Raw genomic sequence first — 20,989 nt, forward strand, 5'->3', positions numbered from 1 at the left:
AGATTTAAATACTAATTTTTCTTTGGCTTTTATAATCATTTAAAAATATATTCTTCACTTCATAAGTCAGTTTAAGATTCAGATTTTGACAGCCCAAAGATATCAGAGTGATAAGACTAAGGAGTAGAATTCAAGAACACTGAAATCCTGGTTAGTCTCTGATTTCTGCCCAACAGAATGTTTTAGATGCCTGATCCTTGTGGGATTCATTTTGTAATCTGCTTAAGACCTGGCCTGCTTGACACATAATAGCTTGGGAGAACCTGCACTAGACCCAGCATCTCTGTAGAACCAAGCTGGTCTGGAGATTTAGTCTGCGCTGTGCTGCGAACAGCGCAGACACTGGCTGAGTCTTCTGTACTGTGCATGCAGTTTTGGACTATAGCTTTGCCCAGGATCCATGTCAGAGCCCATGCATGACTGCTTTGGAAGGAGATGCACAAAGAGGGAATGGGAGAGAGTTACAGATGCTAAGTTACAGCCTCGCCATTTGTTACTGGGAGCTTTTTCCATTGCCAAGAATTTTACCAGGCATAAGGGGCCAAACCCCTAACTGGTGCTGTTGAGTGCCGTTTTCTAGCAAGGTCTGGCCATGAAAGTGAACCACGTGAATGTCTCGGGAGCCGCCTAAGTTCAGCAGGTGCAGCCTCACCCACTCTTGCTCGTACATTCTCAGGCCAGGCAAGTTGTAGATCATCCCATTGATGGCTGAAAGGACAGAAAGTTGCAGTCAATTGGAAATCTGTGTCTACCAGGAGAGAGGCTGGTAAGGAAATATAGGGCCTTCCACTCACCACCCATCTTCTTTATTAGTCGCATGCCTACCCACCCCCCCAACCCTGCCCAGGCATGGTTAAGGGACCTCCTAGTCGCATGCCTACCCACCCCCCAACCCTGCCCAGGCATGGTTAAGGGACCTCCTAGTCGCATGCCTACCCACCCCCCAACCCTGCCCAGGCATGGTTAAGGGACCTCCTAGTCGCATGCCTACCCACCCCCCCAACCCTGCCCAGGCGTGGTAAGGGACCTCCTAGTCGCATGCCTACCCACCCCCCAACCCTGCCCAGGCGTGGTAAGGGACCTCCCACAGTTCCTAATATCAGTGAGAGACTGAAACAGAACCACTCCTCCCCACACCAGCCTGAGGCAGAAGTGTGGGTGAGTCCCCTTTCAAAGCAGCTGATCACTCTTTTCCTCAAATTTACATGTTTCCTGTTCTGTGCTTTATCCATTTATTCTTTACATTTATAATATGAATTCCCCTGGGCTACTTAAAAAGAGAAGGACTAATTTGGGCAGATAAGTGAACTCTAGTCTTTAGAGAAAAGAAGGTAAGTAAGGGGATATGCAGTGTATCGCCCTAAGGCCTCCGAAATTCAGAAAGAGTTCCAGGCAAAGTTAGGAAGCTGCGCTTTATCTCTGTTGGACCCACCAACCTTAGAGATTCATGTTTATCCTCTCATTTGTCTGCGTGCTTCTCTGCCCCTTTCCCAGCTGGGATGTCCAGGGTTCTCAGACTTTATCAACTCTCCCCTAACTGAAGTGTGTATGTTTTCAAGCATCTGATAAACCTGGTCATCTTAATAAAGAATGCATATAAAATTTTAATGATAAAGCTTAGAGCCACCTTGCACTTAATTGGGACTGAAGTGAGGGAAGTTTTGCTGGTGGTGATAGCTGTTGTTGTTTATTCTTCTAAAGTTAAAGGAACTATTGTGGAATTTCAGGAACCAAGCAAATGAATTTTTGGAGGGAGAAGAGTTGAGATCATTTTGGCCCCCTTAAAATTATATCAGGTATGAGAGCACCTGTCTACATCCTCATGACATCAGCCTCACCTCCTCATCTTAGTTTCAGTGAATAGATCTCCTAAAAATAAAGGTTATCTCCAGCAGTTATTAGGTCAAACCATTACATTAGGATAGAGAAGAAAAGATGCTCAAAGTATCAAGTGCTCAATAAACAGGTGCTGAATTTAGCTGAGTGATAGAGTTCATTCATTCGTTTATTAATTCAGCACATAGTTACTTAGTGCATACTGCAGAGGCCAGGCATAGGTGGTCTGCTTATCAAATACCCTGATAAGTTCGACAGTGGAAGATTACCAAATTACAGCAATTTAGATGACATTACATTTAAAACTAAAATTAAACAGGATGCATTTTAGTCTTTCCTTGAATAATCAGGAAGCAGGGCCTCGAGGGTACTCAGCAGGTAAAGGACATAACCGCGAGACAGCCTGCCTGCTTCTGCAGTCTGTGCTTTCCCACTGGGTTGAGAGGTTTTCAGAGGATGCGCTTCCTACCTTGAGACCAAGCACCTTGGGCTGAAAGGCCTAGAGATGGTAGGAGAAGAGAAAAGAAAGCTCTGCCTGGAGTCTCTTGGTCAGCTCTCAATCGACTCTATTCTAGACTGCATAATAGAATTTTTTAAACTTGTGTGACAAGCAGAGTCCAGAGGGTGGGGTTTTGGAGCAGATTGTAAATCATATTGTTTTCTTACAGGTGAGATCAGATTGAATTCTACAATTGTAGAAGTTTAATTAGGAAAAATAAGCTAAAAAGGGGTAGCCTAAGTAGGTAAATGGGGTGGGAGAGGGAGCATAGACCAACTTAGCCTTGATGACTGGCTGGGAGAGGTGGCAGTGAATTGAATATTGCTTATAATGTCTTTTTTTTTTTTTTAATTCTTGAAGCAATAGCAACTTTCTTCTTTCCTATTACATTGAATGACTGACCCATCACCCAAAGCACAGGACCTTCCTGATCAGAAATCTCATAGCAGTCACCTCTATTCATCAAACTCTGAAAACAGGATCTTCATTTGTTTTCTAATTCCTAAATTCTTTAGAAATTTAGGATTTCTAAATCCTAATTACTTAGGATATCGTTGTTCACCATATCCTAAATTCTGCCTTTCCCTAAAACTGTAATTCCACTGCCAATTTACTGACTAAATTCCCAAATGGATTTCAGAGTAAATATACTTTTCCCTCTTTTCCCACCCAAATGCTGTCTTGGCACTCTTCCTAGTTTCCTAAATCACTTTCTTCTCATATTCTTTGAGTTCCACCTGTGAACTGCTGAGAGTTGCAAATATGACAGTCATTCTTATTTTGGAAGTATGTGTGGGCAATCACTTCTACATAAATAACTGATCCCTTAGAGATCAAGAAACAGATTTATTAACTGTTTAATTGCAGAACAATACTAATTCCTTTCCCGTTTATGTTACCAGCTGAAGCCCAGTGACTTTTTGTTGTTTGGTTTGGGTTTGTTTTGCAGCAGCGTTGTGTGCTATCTTTCAGATTTTGTCTGCTCTCTTTCACCTACACTGTCACCTGGCAGGTGACATCAGCCTCGTAGACATTTAAGGATCTGGTTTTAGTTAGAGCTCCTGTTTCCACAGAAGCATCTTATATCTGATTTTGAGAAGACCTGTGGGCAGGAATCACTGTCACCCAGTAAGGTGGTTCAGAGATGAGATCAAAGTCAGAGGAAAATACCATGAAACTCATGGGAGTTTTTGACTTCTGAGGATGCGTGTCTCCAAGACCTTGTGGGCTTCTTGTCGTAATACCAGCTCTTCTTTTCATCAAAGACCATAAAAAGTAGGACGAATTCTCTCATGTCCACAGGCATGTTGGTCTCCTTATGAAGTGTCCCTTTCCGGCAGATCAGAAGAGGCCCTATCAAGCCTGAATGGATATCTTTTTCCTGGAAGACAGTAAGAGCAGACAGCGCACATTCACGGTTTCTCTCGATTTTCTTTGCTCTTCTGACAGTCACGGATCCTATTGAAAAGGAGACCTTCTCAGAGGCTCTGGAAGATTGTAAATGAATTATAGCTTAATAAACCTGGATATTTATTGTCTTCATTCTGTGATGCTCATATTGCCTTGCTCTGATTAATCCCTTATTGCAACATGGTAGTAATGATAACTATGGTGACGATAATGATAGGGATACTATTATAAATACTATTTATTGAGTATCTGTTAGGTTAAATATTTCCCCTGTAGTATCTTATTTAATTCTGACAACAATGCTATATGGTAAAAAATAAATTCATTGATTGATTGAACAAATATTACCAAGTGCCTACTCTACGTGCTATGTACGGTTGCCTCCTTTTTAACTCTGGGAACAGTGGCTGAGAGAGATCAAGTAACTTTCCTAGGGCTACACAGTAAGTGATAGGATAGAAATTGAAATCTAAGTCTATGCTGTCTCTACCACCATCAAAATGGAGGAATCTTGAATTTATAGTTCTTTTATTTTAAAAAAAGAAAGAACAGGAGATAGCTTTCTCAAGGAAAGCTTGTTCAAGGAAATTGCAGATAAACATCTTCCTCTGTAAAGCAGTCACTCTAACTGGGGCTAACCATTCAAGTAATCCTTCCTCCTTTCCATTGAACAAATGCTTCTCACTGTCTTCTGAAGATCTGCATGGAGAGTCCCTGGTTTTGGCACCAGTTGACTGTGGACCCTGATCCTTAAACATGCCTCATGTAAAGCAGGACAGATATTTACTAGGAAATCGTGACATTTCATTTGATGGACTCAACGTAGGGGAACGACAAAAATTTTCAGTGGCTATGCTTACTGGGTTCACTGCTGAGTAGTAGGCCCAAGCCCGACAGGCAGATCCAGGGTTTTCTGGCCCGGATCGTGTAGTGGCGTGCCATACATAGGTATAAGTGCTATTGGGCTGAATAGCATTGTCTTCCTTAAACCATTCAGGAGAGTCATCTTCATAAGTCTTTCCTTCTGATGATTTTTCATAGGAAAGCCCATGGGCATGAAGAGAATATGGTCTGGATGCTAAATTTTTAAAACGAACCTAAAAAGAAAGGGATGATTCACAAATGTATTTAAGCTTAATAAAGCCCAACCCCCCAAATGTCAGCATCATGGGCTAAACTGGATGGCTATTCAATTGAATCTAAGATATATTGAATGCTTAGAATTGCAAAGTAATTTTTGTGTATTATTTAATCTAATTTTATAATCATCCAATGAGATAGGGCCCATGTAGTTTTCTCCAGAAACGCCAAAACAGGTTTGTTTTTAGGCTCAAAGATTATCTACAAATGAAATGATAAAGATAGGTGCTACAGATCTGAAAATGAATGAGGCTTTGGTTTTACTCACAATAAGATTTCAAGCTACTGGTGTAAAGAGATATGTACATGTGAATTCCAGTTAAAAATATGGAGACAAAAGGTACTGTAAACAAAGTATGGATGGGATTTGGTGGGAATGCCTGGGAGGAGCAATTCAGTTGAATGTTTAGGAGAGCTTGGGAGAATTAAAGAAAGTTTCTTCAGAGAGATGGAATTGGCCTATATAGAATGAACAGGAACTTGGCAGGGGAAGAAATAAATTTGTGAGATCATTTCTTTTTTTTTCTTGAAGAGTGGAAAGTGAGTTGGTAAGCAGTCTTGAAAAGAAATGTAGTTATTTGTTAATTTTAGAAAATAAATAAGTCACCTACAGCTTTCTTGCCATTTCCATCTCTACAGCCCTCTGGTGCTTGTGGAAATTCCTCTGATGATCTTATCAATGCTCGAAAGATAACTTACTTGTATAACATCATCCACTTCAGCTCTAATGACTGGACCAAGTATGCCAAGATGTTCTTCATACTCCCCCTGAGGATCAAGTTTGGTAAAAGTGCTATCAAGGTACTTTCGGAAAACTACTTTCTTGAATACGGTGTGCTCTGGAACATCATCAGTGTCTTCACTGAAATGAAAGTAATAGCGTTTGTTTAAAAGAACAAATTAAAGACCATTCAAAGAATTGAGGAAATTCTCTGTTTCTGAACATAGCATCTAGTATAAACAAGATATTTGAAAATATTTAATGAACAAATGAATTAAAATATGTGACTAAAATCATAAGCCAGTAATATCATTTAGCTCCCATCTCACATATTGTTTCTAAGCATATTCTCCTATGACCCTTTAGACTGGATCAAATCTCTCTCTAACACTCCCTAAATTTCTACAAAGTTACTCTAGTATATATAGTAAATCCCTGTAGTATTCTTATAGGGTTTCTATAGTATATATAGTAAATTATATATTATTTATTTGTGAGATTATCTATTAAAATCTGACTCTACCATTAGAGTGAAAGCCCCGTGAGATCAGGGACTGTGCTTAGCTTGCTTATAATTTTTATTTCCAGTGCCTAGCAAGGTACCTGGCTAATAGTAAGCAGATATTTATTTTATGTATTAATGAATAAGGCTTCCCAGGTGGCTCAGCAGTAAAGAATCTGCCTGCCAGTGCAGGAGAAGGGGCTGGATCCCTGGGTTGGGAGGATCCCCTGGAGGAGGAAATGGCAACCCACTCCAATATTCTTGCCTGGAAAATCCCATGGACAGAGGAGCTTGGAGGGCTACAGTCCATGGGGGTCGCAAAGAGTCAAGCACAACTTAGTCACTAAACAACAACTCCAATTAATGAATGACAAATATAATCAGATATCAACATAGCAGATTTTAATTTTAAAAGTAGAGAAAGTCATGCAATGGAATAGTGCCAGGGTTTGGGACAGGCAGATGATAATGGTCAGTTGATTTAGAGGGTCACCTCTGTAAAGGCCACTGGATGGGTGGGTGTTTTATATTCTGAAAGTAGCCACTCTCCCCACATTTGCTTTTGCTAGATCACATCATTCTGTATGTGGTTCACCAGCTCAGTCTGGGGCTAGAGCATATCAGATTTTCCTACTGAATATTGAATTTCCCTAGAGTCTGGGTGGTTTAGTCGCTAAGTTGTATTCAACTCTTGCGACCCCGGATAGAGGAGCTTGACAGGCTACAGTCCATGGGATTGTCCAGACAAAAATACTGGAATGGGTTGCCATTTCCTTCTCCAAGACTCTGGGAAACAGGCCAGAAGCTCACCCATGAATCTCATAGTATTTGTTATACAGTACAAGCCATTATTAGAGAATCCCATTCTGCCTACTTTCTAGTCTTGCTATACTAGTAATCCCATGCTTCCAGACTCTAAGCATGGTATACAGCCCCCTAGAACATACATAAATGTGTGTGCTAAGTCGTTTCAGTCACGTCTGACTCTTTGTGACCCGATGGACTGTGGCTGGCCAGGCTCCTCTGTCCATGGGATTCTCCCCCGCGACACACATGAGGTTTTGAAGGAACTGGTTTCATCTCTTTACACTCTAGAAAACCTTACTCCCTCAGGAACTTGCTTAGCAATCCCCAGATAAACTACTTATTCTCATATAGTAAAGGGTGTTACAGTTAAATAGGAAGTCACAGGAGAAAGTCTCTTAAACTCAGAGTTTTAATATGGAAATGTCTGGCACCAGACGTTAACTGGCACCAGATTAATGAAATAATTTCTCTGAATCACATCATGTGTTGTGTTTACTTACTCTAGTTGCACTTTGATTTTAATTTATTAGGGTAACAGCTAGCTTTTGTGAAAGCTATGAGCTATATTTAGACAGTATAAATATGGCCATCAGCTACCATGTCATCAGCTATACCCAAGAATTTGTAGTTGCTTTTTGTACCCCTTTCTCTTCTTTCTCTGTCTTGTCATCCCAGAATACAGAACCCAGTCCAATGTGGTTTTCCATAATTGAGAAAATTAAAATGAAAACTAACTTTAAAAAATGCATGTCAATCCATTAAAAACTCTCTGTTGTAAGTCAGTCCACTTACAAAATTGCATCAACTCCTTCAACTCTATGGTTGAAAAGTGGCTAGAACCCTAAAATGTTAGAGCTGAAGCAGATCTTGGGACCCACTTTGTGTAACTGCTTGTTAAAAAGACTGCAAATATCCCAATCAACTAGGAGTGGCTTAAAACTTTTGACGGTTTCTCACTGCTCTTGGAAGAACATCGAAATTCTTCCCAGGGCCCACAAAGCCTAGTAGTATCTTATCTCTACAGAGCTAGCCAAACACTTTCTTAGCACACACCCTCATCTTGAGCTTCAGCTACCAAGGCCTTTAGTCTCAGGGCTTCCTCCTTCCCCAGGGCCTTCATCATGCTGTTTTCTCTGTCTAGAATGCTCTCCCCTCTCCACTTTCTGTTCATTTTCAGATCTCAACTCAAATGTCACTTTTCCAGTCAGACTTCCCACTTCTCATATCACCACTGATCACCTTTCCTTATTGGTCTTCATCATGGTTAATTTTTTTACACTTATTTATATGAGTGCTTGGTTCATATCTACCTGCCCAACTAGACACAAGTTCCATCAGAGCAGGAATCACTTGCATTTATATTCTCTTTTACCGTCTCAGCGCTTAGCACAATGCCTAGGAGAGAATAAGCCCTCATTAAGGAGTTATTGGACTTCCCAGGTGGCACTAGTGGTAAAGAACCTGCTCGTCAATGTAGGAGACATAAGAGATGCAAGTTCAATTCCTGGGTCAGGGAGATCCCTTGGAGGAGAGCATGGCAACCCACTCCAGTATTCTTGCCTAGGGAATTCCATGGAGAGAGGAGCCTGGCCGGCTACAGTCCATGGGGTCATAAAGAATCAGACACGACTGAGCACACACACACACACAAAGAATTATTAACTGAGTGATGTTATAAACCAAGTTAAAATAAAAGTTCCAATCAAGATGAATCATAATCTAATGAATGGCTCAATCGAGGGCATAAACTTGCTTTTTGCTTCTAAGCTACTTTATACCCTTGACCTCTGCAACTGGAATCACATGGAATTTGACTTAATCTTCATCAAGATGGTATATACTTCATACTGATCAGTTAACAATTTAAAAATATTTTTGTTAAGTAATGGCAAAAGGAGATTTCTACATCACAAATTTAGATTTGAAGCCAACTTCAGTGAAATCGTATTGATTATCCTATAGCTATTGATAAGTCGCTTCCCAGGTGGTGCTAGTGGTAAAGAATCTGCCTACCAAAACAGGAGACAGAGGAGATGCAGTTTCAATCCCTAGGTGGGGGAAGATCCCTGGAGGAAGAATGGCAACCCACTCCAGTATTCTGCCTAGGAAATCCCATGAACAGAGAGCCTGGCAGGCTATAGTCCATGGGATCACAAAGAGTCAGACATGACTCAGCAACTAAACAACAACAACATTGATAGATTGGGCTCTGCACTGGAGCAAGAAGGAGTAGGAATATATTTGATGAGCAAAGAAGAGAGAGGAGGGTGCTGATTTAAGTACAGCATATCAAAGACTTCTCACAGAGATGGCTTTTGTGTTATCCAGATGTCACCTGAAGTGGAAAAGCTTATCTTGAAATTGACAATGGAAACAGTATAAGCCAAGTTGCACTATATGGGGGAACTAAATTATACTTAGCACGATTTGTCCAAAATCATCTTCTTAGACTGTTGTAATTACTTTTTTTAGCACTAGTGGAAAAAATGAGAATATAAGAACTGGTCAAACCTTTGCACAAATTTTGAATAATCCCAGGATATTTCTTCAGCTGCAATGTAATAATTTTTTCTGTTTCCATTGTTGCTGCGGAGGTACCATGCTGCAATGTTGTCAGGATTTCTGGAGGAGCTGATATCTGTCCTAAGATCAGTTTGGTAAGGGTCATTATAGGCTACAAATTCAAATTCACCATAGTCTTCTTCACTGCTCTCTTCCTTCTGCCCTGGAATAATTTCAATATAATCTCCATCATCTCTACTGAGGCCTACTACAACCAGTGGATTAAATTCTTCTGGTATAAAAGTGTTATTTAGTGTGGAGTCTGGTGGAGGAGATGGCATCTGACCAATATCTGCATAAGGGAAAGTCTGACCAAATTCTGGAAGAGACAATGACTGACTTGATTCAGAAGTGTGGGATGTCTGATCAAGATCTAGAGGAGGTGATGTCTGCTTGAGATCAAGCTGGCCAAGGTCTGGAGAGAGAGACTCCTGGCTGAGGTCTGGAGAAAGGGCTGTCCGGCCTAGGTCTGGAGAGAGAGACTCCTGGCTGAGGTCTGGAGAGAGGTCCGTCTGGCCAAGGTCTGGAGAGAGAGACTCCTGGCTGAGGTCTGGAGAGAGGGCCGTCTGGCCAAGGTCTGGAGAGAGAGACTCCTGGCTGAGGTCTGGAGAGAGGGCCGTCTGGCCAAGGTCTGGAGAGAGAGACTCCTGGCTGAGGTCTGGAGAGAGGCCCGTCTGGCCAAGGTCTGGAGAGAGAGACTCCTGGCTGAGGTCTGGAGAGAGGCCCGTCTGGCCAAGGTCTGGAGAGAGAGACTCCTGGCTGAGGTCTGGAGAGAGGCCCATCTGGCCAAGGTCTGGAGAGAGAGACTCCTGGCCAAGGTCTGGGGTAGGGGCCATCTGGCCAAGGTCTGGGGAGATGGATGGTTGACTGAGGTCTAGAGAGGTAGCTGTCTGCCAGACTTCAGGTTCCAAGGAAGGGAAAATTTGACTCACATCAGTAGGGATGGCCTGGTTTCTTAGGTCATAGTTGGGTATCTGGCTGGGCTGTGTGGGAGGAGATCTGTTACTGTGGGCTGTAGTAGAATGTGTTGGATCAGAGTCTTGAATAGGGAATGTTTGATAGCGTTCCTCTGGGCTCACTGTCGGATAAAGATCTGGAGGGGAGCTAGTCTGACTGGTGTCATTTGGTGAGGTCTGGTCATGATCAGGAAGTGAGGCTGCAAGGCTAAGATTCATAGAGGGGAATGTCTGATTGAGGTCTATGGAAAGAGATGTTTCATTGGATGCATGGAGTAACAATGAATGATTATGTCTTCTGTCTGAAAATGAGGCATTGACCTCTCCTCTCAGAGGCTGAAAACTCCTTGGAGATAGAGGAACATGGTATGCAGGCTTCTCTTCCTTTTTCTTTCTTCGTGTCCTAATTAATGGAAGGCCTTCCTTCAATCTACTATTTCTTCTATCCTGTCTGTCTTGTAGAGGTTTACGTCTAGTTACCAAATATGTTGGGTGGCCACTCTGCTTTCCATGACTGTTTTTGAAAGGGATGTTTTCTCCCCAAGTCCTTGAGGCATTCTGGGGGCTGTTTGGCAACTTATTAACAGTCTTGTTTTCATTAGCATCTTGGATTATTTCATAACTGCCTTTCTCAGAAACCAAATACCATTCTCCATTCAGAATCTTAGATGGATCCTTTTGTTGTAAGAGTAACAGATCACTGGGAATGTCCTCCCAGAGCCCCATTCTGGAAGAAGAAGAGTTGTCTTGGCTTAAATGTGTCCTGGTTTTATGTGCTGGGGATTCTGTCTGGGAGAACCTGTGCTTTGCTGCTCGGCCTCTTCCTACCTGGAATCTTTGATGTTTGGCAGGTTTTTGATTTTTGAATCCTGTGCCAAATGGAAGTAGGCTTATCCCTGTGACATCTGAGAGTGGAAGATCTTCTCTATGGTCTTCAGAATAAGGGCTGGAATGCTCTGCCATGGGAGGGTTGAGAGTTGAGTTCTTATCTAAGCCAGCGTGTTCCAGCGCGGGACCAGCCGCAGGGGCTTCCAGGTGCAGAAGAGTTTTCAGAGGTTCTGCAAAGTTGTTGGCAATAAGCCTGCTAACATTTATTGGGGAAGAAGAATTTGAACCAAGATCTCTGTTGGTACTTGGAGGAATGAATTCAGAGTCTTTCTCCAGAGCTAGGGCGGTAAGATTGAGCTCATCTTTCTCCTGATTCAGTGATGAATTTCTGAATGACCTAAGACCTAGAATTGAAGCCAGTTCTTCCTGGTAATCAGAGTCAGCATCATTTTCATCTTTGATTTCTGAAGAATCATGCATTTTCCTTGTAGTCATGGCTGTAGATCCTGAAGGTTCATATATAATCTCATAGGAGTCATCATCATCATTCCGGATACACTTAGCATCCCTGAACCTCAGCCGTAGTTTTTTGCTTCTTGGGTTGGAATTCATGGTGGTTAACATCCAAGTTCCTACAAAAGAGAAACAAACAGAATAGAGAACTCTGAGGACAGAAAAAGATATTTAAAACCCTATGGTCCATTGTAGCAGATAATTTCCAGTGAACTTTCATCAGGGATACTGTGGTCTGTGGACTGCAATTGATCTGTGAACTGCTGGTTACTGTTCCACAGTGACATAAGGAATGAAATCGAGAGGAAAGGGTATAGGAAACCTTTTTGTAATCTGACATTTCCATGACATCCAACCGTGTGATCAGCACATTGATCTCATTTGACAGAATATGGACCCAAAATATTGGTCAGTGCAGATTAGGGAGAAAAACTTTCAGCACAAATAGTTTGAGAGTCCCTGTTTTAGAATATATTCAAAAAGAGATGAATGTGCGTGTATGCTAAGTCACTTCATTCGTGTCCGACTCTGTGCGATGCTATGGACTATAGCCTGCCAGGTTTCTCTGTCCATGGAACTCTCCAGGCAAGAATACTTGAGTGGGTTGCCATGCCCTTGGGGGATCTTCCCAACTCAGGGATCAAGCCCAGGTCTCTTTTTTTTTTTTTTTTAAATTTTAGTTTTTTATTTTTTAAATTTTAAAATCTTTAATTCTTACATGCATTCCCAAACATGAACCCCCCTCCCACCTCCCTCCCCATAACAACTTTCTGAAGCCCAGGTCTCTTATGTCTCCTGTATTGGCAGGCGAGTTCTTTACCACTGAGCCACCTGGGAAGCCCAAGAATGAAGTGGTCTTTGAATATCAAAGCTCTTGTGAGTTGCACATTTTGTTAGAGAGCTGAAGTTAGGTGAAAGATGATGAAATAAGAAACATCTTATTGTTTCTATTGTTTCCCAAGAAATAAGAAACATCAAGATATTTCTAAGGAATAAATAATTCAAGTGGATCCAGGACAATACTGAATCTCTTTGAAATGGTATGTGATTTCCTGGCAAACCTTCCATAGATATAACATGTTGATTGTCTACTGAGTCCTAGGCACTTGGTGCATATTACAATGAATGTCAGAGCAACTCTGTAAAGTGTTATTGTTCTGTTTTTCAGATTAATAAACTGAGGCTCAGTGAGGTGGAGTAACTTGTCCAAGGTTAAACAGATATCAAATGGCAGAGCAGGTTTTGAACCTGGATCTGATGAACTCCAAAGCCCATGACAGCTATCGTGAAGCCCACCTCTAAGGTACTATATTGGATTATTGCTAACCCTAGTGTGGGATGGCTGTCTTAAAAAGCTGAAAAAGGCATTTGGTAAAAGAAATGTGCTGTGGCTGAATGCTCACACTTTCTTCTCAAAGTGATGCTTGATCCTTCTATTGTTATTATCTTTGCTTCTCATTCAGCCCAGAGAAGGATAAATGAAATGCACATAAAGAACTGGACCCATTTGAGTAATCAATTCCCCCAACAGAAATCATGAATAGTATTGAAAGGAAAGCCCACCAAGAATCAGAGAAGCCCAGGAAGCGTGGTAGTCTGAAGAGCTGCAGCAGACCAGGCAGAGCAGAGGATCCCCTCTAAATATCCAAGTCTTACCAACATTATCCATTGTGACAGTCACGGACTCCCCCTGCATGGGGAAAAGGGTCAAGGTGTCCTCGTGCCTCTTTCCATAGATGAATGAGTGCCCAGTGAAGTGAATGGTCAAAAGGTCATTCTGGGTTCCCACACTGCAGAAGTGCCACTGGACGGTGTCATCAAAGCAGAACCCTAATGTGGGTATACTCTCAGGCACATAGCCATTAATAGCTGAAAGAGTGAAATCTGTTAAAACATCAGGCCTATACCAACAAAAGGGAATGTGGCTAATGATAACCCAATGATGCTCTGGTTGTGTCTTAGTGATTATATGGGATAAGCTTTACCAGACTGAACATCAAACACAGACTTTTCAAATGAGAACTTATCCTTTAAAGTTAGCTAAGGGAGAAAGGTCAGGATAAAAACAAAGCCTTTCATTCACATTGATTTATTCATTCATTTGTTAAGTGTATATTTTATACTCTAGGTCTGCTTTCAAAGATATTCTGAGGGTCAACTTAGAATATTATCTAGAGTAATTTTACCTGGAGAAAAAGCATAATATAAGAAAGTCAAATTCTTGAAGCATTAGTTATTGAATACAAGTAATTATCCCTAAAAACGAAGACTGTTTAGAATATTTTGCAGTTTTTATTGCTCCATCTTAGTATTTATATAATCTCTAGTTTGCACTCAGCTATCAAGTTCAGACATTTTCATTATCTTTCAATGGGATACATTTTTAGGCAGTATCAGTATTTACATGTATACTAAGCATGTTAATAAAATCACAGATGATTTCTATGAGGGCAGGGTCTATGTCTGCCAGGGTTACCACTATAACCCTCATCCTAGTATAATGCCTGGCACTAGTGAGTACTTAAATACTTATCACATAGCTGACCTAATATGTTTTTACTTTGTATCTGATTCTGGAAGCTTTTCTAAATGGTCTATAGCTGCACTAATATGGTAGCCACTAGCCACTCGTGACTATTGGGCACTTGAAATATGGATAATCTGGATTGAGACGTGCTGTGAGTATAAAATACACACTGGATTTCCAAGACTTAGCAAGAAATAAAGTAAATCTCTTTAATTTTAATATTGATTATATGTTTAAATGATAATATTTGCAATATATTAAATAAAATATATTACTAAAACAAACTTCACCTTTCTCTCTTTAATGTTAACATGTCTACTAGAAAATTTTAAATTGTATTTATGGCTCATATATAATTTCAAATGGACAGCACTGGTCTAGAACTATGACAGGTTTGCTGCCAAAATGAAATTAAGCTAAAAAAGCTGAGGCTGACTCCCTGTTCAGAGTTATTTTCCTGGTAACTGCCAGTTCTAATAATCGTCAAATGTCAGTCATCTGAAATTATATGAACAGTCTGTGGAGAAACTGTCCTCCTTTCTGTGATTACTTATGAGAGAAAATGAGTTCAGTGACTCCCAGCTCTGAGGAAGGGGACCCTGAGCCTTGTGGAGAAGTCTGCTTCCAGCTGGCTCAGTGAAGTTTCTCCCAGACTTCCCATAGCAGTGGCTTTGAGCATGGACTTTAAAATTACAGAAAAGCCTGCTGAATCTTGACTCAGATTATTCTTTCTGTTCTGTGCTTCTTGCTGCTCGCTTCAAAACTCTTCACGGATTGGCTTTCTAAGACTCTTGGCTCCCTGTTTGCATTTTGCTTAGTTTTATTTGACAGTCTAGCTTTAGATCATTTCCTTTGTTTCTGCCCTGGGCATAAAGACTGTTCACCTTGCACCCAGTCTAAAATCCTCAGACACCTCTGACCAAGGCCTCTTCCCTCACCCACCCCCACCCTTCACCCTGTTCTTCCCGGCTCAGAGCATGTGTTCATGCACATGTGCTCATGCACCCACAAACACACACGCACAGACACACACACACACACACACACACATTTGAAGCAAGAAACCAACAGGGTGTCGAAGGATAATAAGCATTGACCTCCTGCTATAAAAAGATTTCTTTATCACCCAGTAATTTCATCACCAAATTCCTGGACTGGAAGTGAGACTAAGAGGTGAGTGGATTCTAATTCACACCTCTGCCTCTTGATACAGTCACACTTCAGCCATGGGAATAAAAAACTGATGGACAAACAGAGTGCTCCGACTTACTACTCATGATGTTTGACTCATAAAACTTGGGGTCATCACGTTTCACCTTCTCAGGATTTTCACAAAACTTGTAGATGTTATCTTCAATGTACCAGCTCTTGTTCTCATCAAACACAGCAAACACAGCCTGCTGCTCAATGTCTGCTGCCCTCTGGAGGATAAAAGTGCTGTGTTCAGTGATTAGCATCCTAGCCTATGGATTCCCTACAACACTGAGTTCTCAGAAACCAAAAGCACACAGGTCTCGGGGCCCGTGGAGCCACAAATTCAGACATCTGTGGGCCCATTGTGAACAAAGCCCTGTGAGAGTCACTTTTACCAGGCAATGTCTCACTGAACCCCGAAACAGCTCTGCAAAAATTTTTGGAAGGAATAACACTGTTTTGATGAAAGGAAAACATAAAGAGAAACTAAGTGACTTGCTTATCATGTAGCCAGTATGGACAGATCTGGAATTTGAAACAAACAAAAAGTACTGTTATAGCACTGTAGACTTGTCTTCTCCAGTAGAGTCCATATAAGACTTATCTAAGAAATAAATAAGACAATAAAGTAACTAAAGGAATAAGCCTTGTTATATTCACACTAAAGAGGGACTACTAAATATTCTCTGTTCTTCAGAAGCAAAATCCCCATTATTTAACAAGGAGAACTACTCTATTCCCATCAGAAGTTCTCAATTTCTGAAAGGTTACTTCAGAGACAAAGTACCTGTATGCCTCGTTTATCCAAGGATCTGCTCTTACAAATTAGAAGAAGCCCTATCAGTCCAGAAGCAAGGTCCCTTGTGACGTCCACATTACTGTAGTATGGTCTTGTTAAGCACTGAGCATCGTTTTCTGTGGGTTCATCAGATTCTAGGATGTTCCACTTATAAGTGTAGGTTTCCCCTGGTTGAACTGCTCTGATCATGGTGTTGCTGCCTAAAAGAAAATATATTCAAAATTGGTTTTGATTTTCAAAATTATTTCATGGAAAAAATAAAAAAGTAAAAAATGAATGAGTAATTTAAAATAATTGAGCTCTCAATAGAATCAGTGTTGAGAAAGGGATATTCTCTGTATATTAAGCTCCATTTGATAGAATTCTGAATTGTTGTTGCTGTTTAGTCTCTAAGTCATATGCGACTCTTTTATGACCCTAGGCCCACCAGGCTCTTCCGACCATGGGATTTTCCAGGCAACAATACTGGAGTGGGTTGCCATTTCCTCCTCCAGTGGATTTTCCTGACACAGGGATTGAACCTGTGTCTCCTGAGGCTCCTGCATTGGCAGGCGCATTCTTTACCACTGAGCCTCCTGGGAGATGTCCAGAACTCAGGGTCAGTCAGTTCAGTCAGTTCAGTCGCTCAGTCGTGTCTGGCTCTTTGCGACCCCATGAATCGCAGCATGCCAGGCCTCCCTATCCATCACCAATTCCTGGAGTTCACCCAAACTCATGTGCATCGAGTCGGTGATGCCATCCAGCCATCTCATCCTCTGTCGTCCCCTTCTCCCCCTGCCCCCAATCCCTCCCAGCATCAGGGTCTTTTCCAATGAGTCAACTCTTCACATGAGGTGGCCAAAGTATTGGAGTTTCAGCATCAGTCCTTCCAATGAATACCCAGGACTGATCTCCTTTAGGATGGACTGGTTGGATCTCCTTGCAGTCCAAAGGACTCTCAAGAGTCTTCTCCAACACCACAGTTCAAAAGCATCAGTTCTTCAGCTCTCAGCTTTCTTTACAGTCCAACTCTCACATCCATATATGCCCACTGGAAAAACCTGACTAGACGGACCTTTGTGAACAAAGTAACGTATCTGTTTTTGAATATGCTATCTAGGTTGGTCATAACTTTCCTTCCAAGGAGTAAGCATCTTTTAATTTCATGGCTGCAATCACCATCTGCAGTGATTTTGGAGCCCCCAAAAATAAAGTCTGACACTGTTTCCACTGTTTCCCCATCTAATTCCATGAAATGATGGGACCAGATGCCATGATCTTCGTTTTCTGAATGTTGAGCTTTAAGCCAACTTTTTCACTCTCCTCTTTCACTTTCATCAAGAGGCTTTTTAGTTCCTCTTCACTTTCTGCCATAGGGGTGGTGTCATCTGCATATCTGAGGTTATTGATATTTCTCCTGGCAATCTTGATTCCAGCTCGTGCTTCTTCCAGCCCAACATTTCTCATGATGTACTCTGCATAGAAGTTAAATAAGCAGGGTGACAATATACAGCCTTGACGTACTCCTTTTCCAATTTGGAACCAGTCTGTTGTTCCATGTCCAGTTCTAACTGTTGCTTCCTGACCTGCATATAGGTTTCTCAAGAGGCAGATCAGGTGATCTGGTATTCCCATCTCTTTCAGAATTTTCCACATTTTATTCTGCATAGCTTGTAGCTATTAGATATTGGTTCACTTGAGGCTGCTTATTACACTAACAAAGGACACCATACTTTGTAGTCATCAGAATAAACAAAATCCCTGAAGTAAGCAGTGTTTGGTTATGTTTCTGAGGATACCCCTACATGTATACTGGGGCTTCCCAGGAAGCACTAGGGGTAAAAAACCTGCCTGTCAATGCAGGGGACACAGGAGATGCGGGTTCCATCCCTGGGTCGGAAAGATCCCCTGAAGGAGGGCATGAAAACCCACTCCAGTATTTTTGCCTAGAGAATCCCATGAACAGAGGAGCCTGGCAGGCTATAGTCATTAGGGTCACAGAGTCTCAGACACTGAAGCAACTTAGCACACACACTACATGTGTACTATCTGATGGTACAAGTTATACTAACAGGCAAGACGGATAGTAGGACTAAATATGACAGTCTCTCAGAGGTCAGTATTTCATTCAGTAGACGTGAAAGATTCACACCTGAGGTTGAGGAAGCGTTGACTTCATCGTCATAAGGAGAGAAGGTCACACCGTGAGGGTAAATGCTGTAGGCGCGGCTGGCCATATTTTTGAACACGATCTACAAAATTAATTCAAATCATTATTTCAGGATTTAGGGTCAATCATGAGAACAGACAATGCTAGCTTTGCATATTTACTTGTGGGATGGTGCGTATGTGTGTGTGTGTCTTTATGTGAATGCAAACTAATAACTGTGTATGTGAGGGGCAACCTCTCCCCATCACCTGACAGATGCATTTGAGAAAGCTCCACTTACATAGTAAGGTGGAAAACGGAAAGAGAAGTCTGACCTTTGGAGTAACGTTTTCCTCACGGTACATCACCCTCTCCAAGTTGAGCCCCACCTCCCTTGCCCTGTCCTTTTGGCTTGGACCACATATGCCTTTGAATCTGCTCCTTCCCTTCTCCAGTCAGCCAGATCTCCCAAACCCGTGTCCTTGATGCCATCTTCTTCTTTCTTTAATACTTGTTTATTATTTACATGGCTGCACCAGCTCTTAGATGGGGCCTGTAGGATCTTCAATCTTCTAGGCATACAGAGTCTTATAACTGCAGCATTCAAACTCTTAGTTGTGGCACATGGATTCTAGTTCCCTGACCAGGGATCGAACCCGGGTCCCCTGCACTGGAAGTGCAGTGTTGTAGCTACTGGACTACCAGGGAAGTCCCTCAAAAAACATCTTCTTGATGGGGCATAGCAAATAGCCAGATCTTGAATTTCCAATGAGGCATCTTTATACTTCCTAAGAGCACCTAAAGGGATCAGAAATGAGGGAAGGAAGAGAGAAACAGGAGAAAGGTGGCTTTCTGCCCTTTGGTTATTATTATTTTTTTAATGAACAGAATTGGCTTTGTCTGCAGATATGGCTCAGATGGTAAAGCGTCTCTCTACAATGCGGGAGACCCGGGTTCAATCCCTGGTCAGGAAGATGCCCTGGAGAAGGAAATGGCAACCCACTCCAGTACTATTGCCTGGAAAATCCCATGGACAGAGGAGCCTGGTAGGCTACAGTCCATGGGGTCACAAAGAGTCAGACACGACTGAGCAACTTCACTCATCCTCTTAGTTCATTTCCATGAAGAGATGAAGGAAGCAGCTTCATCACACAGGAGTCCTAATTAGCCTCCTTAATCTAAAAAAACAACGTTAATCTTATCTTCTACTTGGTTGCTTGCCAAAGCATTTGGGTCATCCTTAATCTGCAGATTATATTCATCCTAGACTCTAGCCTAAGATTGCAACTTTTAATTCTCTGCTGTCTAGTTCTTACCAAAAGATAAGATGATGACATGATACAACATGTAAAGAAATCAGCCTGAGGAACACTCAGTGTTCCTGACACATACCAAAATTTACATTCATCAGAGACCAATCATCAGAGAACTACATGCTTAGACCACATTGATGAATTGTTTTCATTCAATTTGGTTATGTTCTCAGCTATAATGAGAAACATTTTTAAAAGCTATGCAACTTTTAGGAAGTGGAAGAAGATGGCCGAGGAATAAGCAGGGAGATCACCTGTGCCCCCAACAAATACATCAAAAACTCATGAAAATATGGAACAACTCCTACAGAGTAACCTCTAAATGATAGCAGAAGACCCCAAGGCCTCCAAAAAGAAATCAAACCAATATTGTAAAGAATCATCAATCAATTAAAAACAAATATAATTAAATAAAAAGCTATGCAGCTTTTAAATTTATCATACCAGTTGTAGATGGGTCAAGGATTCCATCTGCCACATCACACAGCATGCTCTTTTTAAGCATCCATAGGATAACTTTCTCTAAGTCTCAATAACAGGGGAAATTGTACTTTTATGACTACTGTGAATCTTGCCTGACCTATTTACCTGTTTATTTTGGCTGCTAGAAAGCCTAGGACAAAATTTGCAGATATTGTAGGAGCATATGGTATGTGTTTCATCATGCTTATTCTTGGCTTTATTTTCTTTGTCCCCACATTATCCTTCACCTCAGTTACATCGGCTCCTTGGTTTATTCCTTTATAATCTGATCGACTATTTTAGATGATTTGTATTATGAGATAGGCTATAATAAATGCAAATATGAAAAAGAATTAAAACCACATTTGAATTAAAAATTACATGGACACGTTAAAAAAAATAAATGACCAGTACTTATCATCTGTTTTTCACTATTCAAGTTCTTCCATGGTTCTGTATTTCTGTGACTTACTTTCAGTGTGTCTCTGACCTGGGCTCTGATAATAGGGCCCAAGATCCCATCTCCTTCGCTACTGGGATCCTCCAGGCGTTTGGTGAAGGAGTCATCTTGGTACTGTTTGTAGACAACCTTCTTATAATGTTTTCCAATTCGGTTTGAGAAATTATCCAAATGCAGAGATCTGTATTTTCTTAAAGTGAAATAAAGTTCAAAAGATTAAATAGTTTTCTCAAGTAGAGACCCCAATAGGATGGGAGACACCCTTATGTTTAGAAGTTCTGCTCTTGAATTAGATAAAATGCTAGTTTTCTTGGTGGGGGTGGGGGTGGGGG

General features: G+C 41.4%; 1 protein-coding gene across 1 annotated transcript in view; it reads right to left on the reverse strand.

The window, feature by feature from the left end:
* F5 (coagulation factor V) overlaps positions 1–20,989 on the reverse strand; it is a 76,560-nt gene that overhangs the window by 17,623 nt on the left and 37,948 nt on the right. The window contains exons 8-17 of the mRNA XM_069545599.1: positions 20,670–20,847; positions 18,426–18,525; positions 16,283–16,494; positions 15,572–15,722; positions 13,431–13,643; positions 9,427–11,893; positions 5,585–5,747; positions 4,606–4,842; positions 3,506–3,716; positions 529–708 (exon numbers count right to left, since the gene is read on the reverse strand). Of these exons, the coding sequence (XP_069401700.1) occupies positions 529–708; positions 3,506–3,716; positions 4,606–4,842; positions 5,585–5,747; positions 9,427–11,893; positions 13,431–13,643; positions 15,572–15,722; positions 16,283–16,494; positions 18,426–18,525; positions 20,670–20,847 (4,112 nt within the window). The remainder of the gene's footprint in view (positions 1–528; positions 709–3,505; positions 3,717–4,605; positions 4,843–5,584; positions 5,748–9,426; positions 11,894–13,430; positions 13,644–15,571; positions 15,723–16,282; positions 16,495–18,425; positions 18,526–20,669; positions 20,848–20,989) is intronic.

Source organism: Ovis canadensis, chromosome 12, assembly GCF_042477335.2.
Source record: "Ovis canadensis isolate MfBH-ARS-UI-01 breed Bighorn chromosome 12, ARS-UI_OviCan_v2, whole genome shotgun sequence".
Lineage (NCBI taxonomy): Eukaryota > Metazoa > Chordata > Mammalia > Artiodactyla > Bovidae > Ovis > Ovis canadensis.